The sequence below is a fragment of the Sorghum bicolor genome, chromosome 7 (assembly GCF_000003195.3).
Source record: "Sorghum bicolor cultivar BTx623 chromosome 7, Sorghum_bicolor_NCBIv3, whole genome shotgun sequence".
NCBI lineage: Eukaryota > Viridiplantae > Streptophyta > Magnoliopsida > Poales > Poaceae > Sorghum > Sorghum bicolor.
This window is the reverse complement of record NC_012876.2, coordinates 61,101,316-61,113,880: the sequence shown is the minus strand read 5'-3', so window position 1 is coordinate 61,113,880 and position 12,565 is coordinate 61,101,316. Positions and strand designations below refer to the sequence as shown.

The 12,565-nt window shown below is 42.4% G+C and overlaps 2 protein-coding genes across 2 annotated transcripts; one reads left to right on the top strand and one right to left on the bottom strand.

The window, feature by feature from the left end:
- Positions 3,189–4,834, top strand: LOC8057848 (F-box protein At5g49610). The gene is made up of 2 exons (XM_002445692.2): positions 3,189–4,377; positions 4,545–4,834. Exons 1-2 carry the CDS (start codon positions 3,323–3,325, stop codon positions 4,684–4,686), a joined length of 1,197 nt encoding a protein of 398 aa, XP_002445737.2. The 5' UTR covers positions 3,189–3,322; the 3' UTR covers positions 4,687–4,834.
- Positions 7,006–11,869, bottom strand: LOC8058036 (kinetochore protein NDC80 homolog). The gene is made up of 4 exons (XM_002444577.2): positions 10,610–11,869; positions 9,230–9,476; positions 7,631–7,777; positions 7,006–7,532 (listed from the first exon to the last, which is right to left on the bottom strand). Exons 1-4 carry the CDS (start codon positions 11,722–11,724, stop codon positions 7,335–7,337), a joined length of 1,707 nt encoding a protein of 568 aa, XP_002444622.1. The 5' UTR covers positions 11,725–11,869; the 3' UTR covers positions 7,006–7,334.

Here is a 12,565-nt window from a genome sequence, read left to right as displayed (position 1 = left end):
TGTCGAAGAACTCTGATAAAAGAAGTGGGTCTTTTACAACACAGGGTCAAGTCTAGCTCTCATGATCAGCTAGTTCTTTGGGCTGAGAGCCTTGTTTCTTAATTTATCTAGTTCTGAGCCGCGAGCCTTGCTTCTTAGTTTATCTAGTTCAGCTCTTCTTTCTCTTGTTCCTCTCCCCGCCCCCGATGCTTCTCTTGTAAAAATCCTCTTTTTTTAAATTTTTAATAAAGTCGCTGTAGAGGCTTCGGCCTCTCCAGATTTCGTCAAAAAAATGGAACCTTAGGCTACCTAGAAAGGACAGGAACCTTAAGATGTATGGTTAGGTGTCTTTAGAGATGCAATATATGTAAGAAATTTATCACTTGAAATGGTGTAAATTTTTTTGTAACTCTTGGTGAAAAAAAAACTTGTAACTCAATGCCATCGACACCATTCAATCGGTACAAAAAATCAGGTGGGGATCCTCTCCCCGCACCCCGGTGACCATAAAAAAATAGAAACCTGTAACAACATTTCTGGTTCTGAATCTGCCTCTTGTTGCATGCAATGGACAGGAGGTCCCTTCTCTCGGGAACTCAACTAAGTTCGGATGAAAATTTTTTGATATCACATCGGATATGTTGAAAGGATGTCAGGAGGGGTTTTTAGAAACTAATAAAAAAACAAATTACATAGCTCGTCAGGAAACTGCAAGACAAATCTATTAAGTATAATTAATCTATCATTAGCACATGTGGGTTACTGTAGCACTTAAAGCTAATCATGGAGTAACTAGGTTTAAAAGATTCGTCTCGCGATTTTCAACCAAACTGTGTAATTAGTTTATTTTTTTATGTACATTTAATGTTCCATGCATATGTCTAAAGATTCGATGGGATGGATGAAAAAATTTTGGGTGGGAAACTAGACAGGGCCTAATTGACTATATAGTCTCTGGCCGGGCAGCAAGCCATACTTCTTCTATGCCAGAGCAAGGTCAATAATAAAGTCAAATGATTAGCTATAAAATAAGTTATAATAGCCAAGTCATATAATAGTTATCTCATATTTAACTACAGAGAATTTTTTATTATTATATGGTATCATGTCTTTTTTTTTCTTTCTTGCTCCTCCTCACATACACTATTGTTTGGGCCCACAGATGTCTATGCTTCTGTATTCAGCTTAGTGCTAAATAAAAGCCAAGCTCTCATCTCTCTCCTTTTTTCTCTCCTTCACATCAGCAAAAATGCTGACTAGCTTAGTTATAAACTTATTATTGTATTTGTACTGAGTCTCTGTGCTAGAGTTCTCACTTCTGTCAAAGGAGTCAAGCTGCTAGCCCTGCGGCAATGGCATGCACGTAGCAGTAGGAGCGACCGTGTGTGCACAACCCCCAAGAATTACGACGCAACTAAACTTTGGTTGCTACGGAAACTGGACGTTTTAGATTGGAACCTACTCTTTGATGAGCTCTCATGTACAAATAGTACTAGCGGGGTGTTAATTAGTTCTATGGCAACTGATGAATATACACACTCCACTAGATCATCTTTGGAAACTCCTTCAAAATTACATGTTAAACCAATAATTGTGCAAAGTGAATAAAATTACATGTTAAACCAACAATTGTGCAAAGTGAATAAAATAAATAGTGAAGTATACTTTTTGCTTTTCCTGAATCCTTTCCGATGATTATTTGCTTGCCAAAACTCGAAAAACGGCTAGGAGGATGAAAGCCGCACTAGAACTATAAGGTATTGTTTAGATCCACTAAACTAAAATTTAGCTAGCTAAAATTTCAAAACAAAACTTCATTAGCCAACTAACTCTGCTAAATTTTTGCTGGCTTTTGCTAGCTTGGTTAATACAACTGAACACAACTAAACTTTAATTAGGTTTTGTTCAGTTGGCATTTTTTTTGGATTTTGGGTACTGTAGCACTTTGGTTTGTGTTTGGTAATTATTGTCCAATCATTGACTAATTAGGCTTAAAAGATTCGTCTTTGTTCGCTTGAGCTTATCTGTTGAATCTGTCATCTATTCAACAATGTTTTTTTCTCACAAAAAATCAACAAACAGTACTTTCAGCCATAACTTATCAGTCAAACAAACATAGCAGCATGGTTGTACTATTTGTGAGTTGAGAAGATGATCTACCAAGTGCTTATCTTTACATAGTTCAGATACAAAATTATTTTGGCGGGCTATTTTCCCCCTTTTTCTAAAAAGAAAAATTAGAGAGTTGTTTTAAAAGAGCTCCCGGAGATGTTCTTGCAGTCTAGCAATTTGTTATTTCGATCTTCTATATATTGCGCTATGTATTGTTTTCTTTTTTTTCTCCTCCTCCCTTTAATATGATATAACAAAACTCAACTCATGGAAAACTTCTTTGCTGCCCCTTTTTTTTAAAAAAAAGAGTGAACTCTCGATCTGTATGTCTGAATAATCAAATATGAGAATGAGATGGTATTGAAGAAATAATATAATTGGAATCAAGCATGCATGCGGCATGCCGCCCATCCCGCTTGCAAGTTGCAATGCTGCGCCGATCAGCCCTGCTAGAATGTCAAAGCAACATGAATCCCTTCTCGATCTTGCATTGGGAACGAACCTGCATGCAGTCGGAACCTGAAGAATTGACTGTCTTCCAGAGGAGTAGTTTCTTGGCCGCGAGTTTTCCAAACTGAAGCTTTCTTGCATAGTACTCCACTTCTCCTAGCTGTAACTTGTGAGCTGCGACTGCGAATTGCATTGGCCCAGCTACTCCTAGTCCTAGCACATACTCCAGTATAGCTTTGTGCTCTTGCAGTCAGGCGACAATAAGCAGGTACTCTGTACACGTATAGCAGCTAGCCGTTGTGCAATCCAGCGATAGATGGCTTTTCCTTGCATGGAATGAAACAAACACCCGATCTCGTCTATGCTTGGCTGCTACGGAAACAAACACAAGATGTCAACATTGCAGTATAAACGTGCACGATGTTAAATATGGCAACTTCGTCGGCCGGCGGCGTGGTTGTGTAAAAACGTGTAATTCGCATTAATGGATGGGCTGTCGTCCAGGTCGGTCTCGCCTAGGTTTTCCAGCCCGACTCGGTGAATGACGGACGTTCCACCATGGATGATCTTTCTCTTCTCACCATATATATATATATATAGCACATACGACGACCGAGGTTAGCGACGAGTAGTTCGTTGTTGCTGTGATCCACATCGTTCGGTCGTTCCTGTCTATAGCTTCCTCGGCAGATTTCCTATATATAGTATAGCTAGATAGGTGGTCGTTTTTTGTTACTACCTCTTACTCCTAGTCAATACAACAGCTAGAGCGCGAGCGAAAATGGCGTCGCCGCCGGAGGAGGAGGAGGAGGAGCGGAGCCACAGCGACGAGGAGGAGAATGGCGGCGGCCTACCAGAGGACCAGGTGTTCGAGCTCCTCACGCGCGTGCCCCTCGACGACCTCCCCGCGTGCCGCATGGTGTCCACGCGGTGGCGCAGGCTCACCTACGAGCCGGCGTTCGCGCCGCTCCACTGCCGCCGCGCCGCCGCCGTGTCGGGCTACCTCGTCCAGAGCATGACCCACAACCGCTACCACGCCGACTTCGTCTCCATGCACGCCGGCTCTCCGGCGATCTCGCTCGACTTCCTGCCGTCCGCGCACGTCCGCGTGGAGGCCGTGTCCGCGCACCGGGGCCTCGCGTGCTGCCGCTGCGTGGACGCCGACACGGCGCGGCCGCCCTGCTACTACGTGTGCAAACCCGCCACGCGGCAGTGGCGTGCGCTGCCGAGCCCGCGGATGCGGTTCTGCACGGCGGCGGTCGCCATGGTCGCCCGGCCTTCCGCCGCCTCCACCACCGCGGCGGTGGAGTTCAAGGTCGTCCGGTTCTCGGTCCCGGCGCTGCGGGACCGGCTGCGCTGCGAGGTGTTCGACTCGCGGCGGTTCGCGTGGCGGCGCGCCCCGGACGTGCCGCTGTGCCCGGACTCGCTCTTCCGGCCCGCGGCGCCCGCCGTGCGCGCGCACGGCGCCATGCACTGGCTCCGCTGGCCCGAACGCCTCACGGGCGCGCAGGACGTGTTCGCGTTCGACCTCAAGGCCGAGTCATGGCGGGTCATCGAGCTGCCGAGGGAGGTGGACGAGATGGACGACCCGTGGGCGCGCAAGCAGATCGCCGCCGTGGAAGGGAGGCTGTGCCTGCTGGTGGTCACGGACGGCGCCGCTGTGGACGAGGAGGTGCTGGAGGTGTGGGAGATGGCCAACTATGGGGAAGGGAGGTGGAGGAAGAAGATGACGGTGAGCTTGAAGAGCCTCCACGCCAAGGAAGGGCCGTCGGTGATCCTCCGCGACCTCCACTCCTCCGATGTCGCCTTCTTGCACAGCTTCTGCAGAGTCATGTGGTAATCAATCAACTAGTAGCTGCTGGATCTGCATGACGATCGACTTAATTTGTGCATTCGTTCGTCCAATTCCAATCATCCTCTTGCATTGCATGCGTAGTGCTCCTACTACATTAGTTATTGAATCTGCATTAATAATCCAATAATGTGTTTGACATGGATCGCAGGTATGATTTTCGGAAGGGAAAGATGGCTGAAGTCCAAGTGAAGCACGTATGCATACAAGAAATTTTCAAGTACGAATCGGACTTGATTCCCTGCGACATAGGTAGAGCAAGCCGGTCGCCACATACAAACTGCGTGTTCTGATGATGATGATGTCCACAAATTCAATTAGCTTCCTGATCTTTACTGCTCGATTCTTGATCAACTTCTATATATAGCATTTCTTTTTGTGAGGGAAAAAAGCAGTTTATTCCTATCTATGCGTGACTTAATGCACAATTATTAGTTCTAACCTTCGGCTCTTTAGAGCAAGACTCGAAAAACAATTCGGCGCTTGTCAAATCTGACAACAGGACTTTCTACCATGGCTAATATAAACCAAACAAACAAGGTGGATGGACAATCTAATCGTTTTTTAAAAAACTATTAGATCGGCAGTCCACCACGGCAGGAGATGCCAATCACAAGGCATTCCCTGCCTAAGAGGAGCAGACGGATTGTGGCTCAGACGCTGATGTTCAGCCGTTGATGCACATTCTCCTCTCACAGAGAGTGGATTTTGCACTGCGGCACCTCGCATTTCATCCGTGTACAAGCGAATATACGACGACTTATTCGCAGGAAACTTGACGTCGAGTGAGGTTAAAGCTCTGGACGAGCTGTTCCCGGTGACCAATGCTAGGACTGGTAGAAGACTCTTTTCACATGACGGAGCAGGGTCGCGCGCCCAGCAGCGAGGATGCCCAGTACTGTAGGTTACGGTGCTGCTCTTATGTCGGTTGTTTAATTACTTATGTAATATCGAAGTGTGAAGCAGTATGCTAGGAAGATCTGGTCACGATTGTATGACCTCCTATGGCGCTTTAGCCCTTATTAGAAGTGTGTCGTGTGTACGGTCTAAACTCTTCTTAATTACAATAATATGCAAACTTTTTGCATATTGGAGAAAAAAACTATTAGATGGCACTATCAACGGTAGGCGAAGATCTCAGTTTTATCACTGTCTCGACACATGACATACCGACCTCAAACTTGGCCTACCATATATTGCTTTTGGAGGATGGTGACCGGTACATGACTACAAATACGATTGATCTACTTTTTTTTCACATACCACATCATTTATCTTGCTGGTCTGGCGGTGGGTTAGCATGGCGGAGAGGAGGTGGAGCACCACCGGTCGGGGTGGTGGAAGCGGTGGTTGGGGCAAAGCAAGGGCAAGGGAGGCTCGCGAGCAACTGGTCGATGGAGCTGGCGGATTAGCCGAGGGTGGAGGCGAACGGTGAGGTGGGGCAGCAAAGCGGTGTATCACCGACGGTTGTGGGTTGTGGTGCGAGGCAGCAACGGCGGCAAGAGGGGTTGTGCGCTTTGCGACCGCATGAACCGTCACATGACAATTGCCTTCATCATTTTTACTAAACCACATAGCCCATAAAAATTGCACTACCACTCGCTCTAATTTGAAATCGTAAGCCAAAATCCTAGACCAACTTGTCATATTACTTGGTGGCAACGAACCAAATGCGGTTTGAAGGACTCTCTAAATAAATCTTGTAAGATAAGTTTAAAAAAATAGGTGTTGGATGGTTTTGTTATTGCAAAAATAATACTTGTCAACTCGGTTTTGATTTTTCTTTATGAGATCATCTTTTGTTAAAATAGCTCCATAAAAGAAAAAACCTCAAAAAAGATTTTGATTTTAAGAGGTAATTTAACATCTAGAAAGAGACTTATTGAAAGAAAATATCATTTCCTTTTACTAAATGTTCATATATGAAGTGTACTGTGAAGAACCGAAGATCCCTTGATTAGTAAAAGACCATTTCATGGAATCTTTTTGGTCATCGTGGTGCACCATTACAACCTTTCTAAACAATTCATTCCATTTAAGTAAATATGTGCCCACTAACATTCTTTAAAAAGTTATATTAAAAGGTGTATGGTTGAGGACATGAGCAAATGAAATGTGTTTTTTTCTTGTAACTTAGTATAATAAGGTGGTGTTGTTTGAGAGTAAAGTTTTTATTCTCACGAATGACCTGAATTGGGTGCCACTGTGAAGATTAACACTAGAAAGATTCAGAAAGTGATCTTTGACCTTCATATAAGGCCTAATAAAAAATGAGTATAGAGTTATGTATTTAGATCTATATAAAATATTAGCATGATTTTTTATTACACGTCTAGGCTAGAGTTATACTTCCTCCATACCCATAAAGAAAGTCATTTAGGATAATGACACAATCTCCAAAACTTAACTTTGACTCTTTGTTTTTATAAAAATATTTATCAAAAAGTGATATATGTATATTTTTATGAAAGTATTTTTCAAGATAAATCTATTCATATGGTTTTCATATTTTCAAACTCAACAACTTAAAAGTTATTCATGCTTTATATTCCCAATAGTTGACTCAAACCTTGTCATAAACGAGGTATGGAGGAAGTATACAATATGCAACATAAAACAACATAAAATATGGGTCTAGAGTTATATATTTATAATAAAGTGTATGCATTACAATAATACCCATGAAATTACTGAAAGTCACAAAAAATTGCCTAAATTTTGAGCCCTGGTCGAGGAATACATGTTGCTATAATCTCTTCCACCTCTTACAGTAGCTATGACCAAGATACTAATACCACGTACTGTAGAAAGAGAACGCTAATCAAGTACTTTTCTACTTTCCTTTGAGCACTTGGGTAAAGACGCTAGCAAGTACCGGAGCTTATTTGCAGCAACAGCAGCTGTGCTCTCTCTGCTAGCACTGCACAATGGCTGTTTTTTGCTACTGAGAAGTTCCAGCGAACAGGCCTGCTATATAATCAGCAGTTTCATAGAGATCCTTCCTCCTCTGAGCAATTGTTGTTTCCATTGACTCTTTATATTCAGCCATGGAATCAAGAAGCTCCAGCAGATCCTTAGCAGCCACCTCAGTATCTTCTTCAGCTTTAAGTTTTGCATCTTGGAGCCTCTTCTCCGATATCTGTCAAATCAATTTTCGTTTGAATTGTCTTAGTCCAATGTGCTAAACTAATAAAGGAATTTATTTTAAGTATTAACAAAATAAAAGGTCAGAAGTACCTTAAAAAAATCATCTGCCTCCTTTTCAAGAGAAATCAAACTATTCTTCTTTTTCTCCAACTCATCTCTCATTTGTCTAGCTTCAGATGTGAATCTCGAGTCATCATTTATAATTTCAAGATCCAGTGAATTCAAACGAGCAACCATCTAGACATTGATACAAGAGGTTTGACTTTATTATTTTGCAATAATTATTCTGTAACAATCAAGATAAACTTAAGCTGTATGGTAAAAGCCAGGCCAAGCACTTGTGCATATCGATAATTGTTTAGACTCTAGAATCACCATGAAAAGAGAGTGGATAAGAAATTCATGAACACCCAAAAAAGATGCAAACCGCAATAACAAAATCAATTAAATGCTCCTACATAGTCGGGGAGGGGGAATCCAATTTCAAATATTTGACAACTCTTCCAACACTTGACTGATCGGCATATTCATTGTTTTCTTGCAGCTCTAAATTTGATATTGTCTTCAAGATACTCATCAACTCCATATACATATAAGTCCTAAGTTAGTAAATTCAGATGAAGGTTGGAGGGCATCCACTTACTCCCTCCATTCCAACTTACAGTTCACTTCGGCATTGTCTTATATCAAACTTCTCCAACTATGAACGAGTCTTTAGAAAAATATGTTAACATCTAAGAATTCAAATAAAGACACAAAGACATTTCATGGAAAATCTAATGAAACAAATCTGATATTGCAGATGTTGATGCATTTTTCTATAAACTTTGTCAAAGTTAGAGAAGTTCGATTTAGTAGCTCTCAAGTCTAATCACAACATACCAGTATAATCAATGACATAAATCCAAAATCCAATTTATTAACAGCACAAATGAATTTTCATTAATCAAAGGCATTCTTCGTGCTAACTTCACCATAAGTTTCATGCGTAAATATAAAATGAGATAAAAGGAGGGTAGGACATCTGCCTAATTCTTAGCAAATAGATGTTGGCATTATGCCCACTCTTGCTTCTCCAATCAAAAGGCATAGCATTAGAAAAGCATGAAATCACAACACATCAAAGTATAATCCATAACATAAATTCCAAACTGCAATTTCCAATAACGACGCCAATTAATCATAATTAGACGAATTTGAATACTTGGGGCCTTTTCACCACAAATTTGATGTGTGAATATGCCCAGTACACAGCCCATTTATACAAAGCACTACTCTTCCGGATTTTAGTAAATATCAGCTCAACAAGGCTTGATTACTGGTTAATCCAGCTAATAAATTACTAAAAGGACCAGCAGTAAAGCTTTATAAAGTTGAACCAACTGACTCTAGAAACTACATCAAACATCTGATTAATTGTCTTATTGAAATATCATCACAACATCACTAGAAAACATTGGCCACCTAAAATGTGTAGCTGAAGTAACTCTTTTTTTTAAAAAAAAGGAACTGTAGCAATTCCCTGATGATGTTTTTAATAGTCTGGTTGGTACCATTAAACATATACAGAAAATTGTAGCGCAGCTCTTTCCAAAAATGTGATGGGTTCTATCACTTAGCCAATAGTGCGAAGTAATTTCAGAATAAGCATAACAAATAAAAGAGGGACAAAATAATAGATAGACTGACTTCGTCATTTTTTGCCTGGAAGCTGGAAATATTATTCCTTTCCTCCTCTAGAACCTTAACATTTCCTTGCAGCTGCTTCTTTAGATCATTTAGGCTTTCAAGATTTGAGAGACAGATCCTTTTGTTCTCCTCAGCACGAGCCACAAGTGCAGGTTTTAGTACTGTTTTGTAACCACTACCTAGCATCTCAGCAGGAGAAGATCCTTTTGAATTTATCATGTACTGAAAAGGAACAGTAGGTTTCAACCTGGAAAATGGCCCAGAAGTGTAAAAATGAGCACATAATGCAAAGGGAACTAACAAAAGGAGCTAGAAGACCAAATATAAATAACAGAACCACAACATTTGTTTGCCATTTAGTTTAGTAAACACAACAACAAACAGAACATGATGTCAGCTGGCTATTCAAAGGCCCCAAAAGCTTAGTGAAATGTTTTTTTCCCAAAAACTTATTGGATACTAATCGTTGGACTTCACAATCGTATAACTTTGAGTGTGAAAAGTTACAGGATTCACTGTTTGGCACATATTCCAGCAAGTTCAATTTGTTTGTCTAGCAAAATTATCCTATACTAATGTCCCTGTCCAGTCCACATTATTCAAATTTTTTAGGTCTTAATTACCAGGCATTAAAGCTTTTTAAGAAAATATAATAACATAAAAAACTTTGTACATAAATTACTTTTCATACTGTGCAGTTACTTTCTTTACAATGGTTTTGATTTTAAGTTCTTTGTGGTTCTCTGATTTATATACCATTCATTGTGGTCAGGAAAAACATCAAAATAGATCAACACCAAAGTCATAAGGCCAATCTGATTAATCTTTCATGCATTAGATATTTTAGTAGCACTGTAAATCAAGCATTCAAATGTGTAATAAAACCACTCATGAAATTTCATATTCATAACCTACACTGATTTATATGTCATACAGAACTACAATGAGCACAAATAAAGGGGCATGCCAACAACAAGAGTAACAATGTAAACTGTGATGAGCACAAATAGCACCAAAACAAAACATATCTGAAACAAAAAACAGTTAAGAAAATTAACAAATTTCTAGAACCACAACTATATAAGGCCTAAAGATCTATACAGAGCAAAATGATTCTCCCAAAATACAAAGAGTTTTGAGCTAATAAATTTTAACAAGAATCTAGAGCACGGCACTTGACTATAAAAATATTCAAATGAACGATTATATCAGAACAGAAAAGGTTTATTTTTTATCAAAAAAAAAAGGAATCGACAATCAATAGGTAAACAAGAATGGTATGGTTAGCATTGGTTCCTAGGTGTAGTTACAGAAAATTTCTATTAGAATGGTGAGAAGTAAAACTAAGAAAGTATAGGAGATGCTGCAGCACGTTCGTACTTTTTGAGGGCCTGGTTGCACTGCTCAGCAAGCGTCTCAAGCTCGTCAAGCTTGGTAACCAGCTTAGCTTCAACTTCCCAGACCTTATCCTCCAGTGCTGCTTTCCCCTTCTCAGCGTTGGCAATATCATTTTCAATTGCCTGCATCTCCCTACGCATTCTATCCATACCCCTCACATCCACTGGCTGAGCATCCACTTGTTTCAATAGATCCTGAACTTCAGCAGCAGAGCGCTGGGTGTCCAACACTTTGGCCTCCAACTCTTTCTCCAAATTCCCCAACGCCTGTTCCTTTTCGTTGATCTTCCTTTTCCAAGTATTCACCACAGCATCAAACTTGCAAACATCAGCAGTGAAGGCTTCCTTCTCTGTTTCCAGTGCTCCCCGCCGCGAGGGACCGGAGATGAGCTTATTCACCTCGGTCTCCAGTTCCTCGGCCTCTTTCTCCAGGGCACGAACTGTTTCAACGGACGCCTCACCAGTCATCCGGGCTTTGGAGGTGTACTCCTCGTCAAGGGCCGCAACGGCGTCGTCGTTCCCCGACATGAAGTGGGAGTAGCTCTGGGTGGTGTAGAGCAAGAGATCGTTGAATGGGGCATCCAGGTCGTCTCCTTGGGCGTAGCAGAGGGTGGTGAGCCAGTGGAGTACGGAGAGCACCACCGGCCACGAGTGCGGGGTGCCGGGGGCCTTGAGTGCGGAGCGATTGACCTTGTAGGGGCAGCCGAGAATACGAAGGTCCTGGATGAGGTCATCCTCGAACGTGGCGTCGTTGCGGGGCAAGTGGAGACGGTCGACGAGGAGGCGGAGCGCCGCCTGGATGTCGCGCGCGGCGGGCAGAGGCCCCCGGAGCGCGACGTCGGGGGCGAGGAATCTGTTCACGACGCGGAGCGCGGCGGCCTGCGTGGGGCGGTCGGAGAAGTTGGGGGCGGCGCCGACGCCCGCACCGGCGGCGGAAGCGGGGCGGCTGCTGCAGAGGCTGGCGGCGTCGGAGTCGCGGCGGGAGAAGGCGGAGTCGAGGTTGCGGATGACGCTGGCGTCCAGCGCTGGGGTGGCCTCGGCCGCGGTGGAGGGCGCCAGGGAGGGTTTGGGGAACCGGTGGCCGCCGCCGCGCCGCATGGTCGCCGCGGATCTAGTGACTTTGGAGGCTGGGTTGGAGGTCGGATTTGAAACTGGTTAGGGTTCGAAAATCGAAAGGAGCGGCGCCGGCGGCAGGGAAAAGGCGAGCGGGGGGGCGTGTGCCGCGTGCGGCCGTGGGGTGCGGAGCGAGAGCGAGGAGTGATGTGATTTAGCGGTCCGCTGCGTCTATTGTTGGGCCGACAGAGCCCAGTAACTTCTTCTCAGACCTTGTTTAGTTCCAAAAAATTTTGCAAAATTTTTCAGCCCCGTCACATCGAATCTTTAAGTACTAAATATAGACAAAAATAAAAACTAATTGCACAGTTTGATCGGAATTGACGAGACAAATCTTTTGAGCCTAGTTAGTCCATGATTGGACAATATTTATCAAATGCAAACGAAAAAGCTACGTGTCCATTTTACAAAATATTTTGGAACTAAACAAGACCTGCCTATCTAGCATCGAAAGAGTCCATATTAGTTCCCGAAAGCCTGTTTTTCTTCACTAAATTTTAAAACAGGATAAACTATCTCCCTAAACTTTCAAAATCATTTGTTTTACCTCCCAAACCGGTTATAAGCAGTTTTCAAAACCGGTTTTATCTTTTCTTTTTTATTTATTTCGGCTAAATCTTTCAAAAATCCTAATAAATCACATAAAAACCATAAATTATAAAATCAAATTTAATTAGATTCCACATAAGTAGATCTACATTTTGAACATATAATATAGTATACTTTAGAAAAAAAATTGTAACTTTAGATCTATGTTCTTATGTAGTTAATTTATAGATACAGTTTCTATGTTCTAATTGCGGTAAAATTTTAATGTCGGGCTAAC

Coding starts and splice junctions, on each gene's coding strand:
- LOC8058036 (XM_002444577.2), bottom strand. CDS start 11,724: ATGCGGCGCGGCGGCGGCCACCGGTTCCCCAAACCCTCCCTGGCGCCC. Junction 9,477..10,609: donor TGCAACCAGGCCCTCAAAAA/GTACGAACGTGC, acceptor GCCATTTTCCAG/GTTGAAACCTACTGTTCCTT. Junction 7,533..7,630: donor AGGCAGATGATTTTTTTAAG/GTACTTCTGACC, acceptor TTGATTTGACAG/ATATCGGAGAAGAGGCTCCA.
- LOC8057848 (XM_002445692.2), top strand. CDS start 3,323: ATGGCGTCGCCGCCGGAGGAGGAGGAGGAGGAGCGGAGCCACAGCGAC. Junction 4,378..4,544: donor AGCTTCTGCAGAGTCATGTG/GTAATCAATCAA, acceptor CATGGATCGCAG/GTATGATTTTCGGAAGGGAA.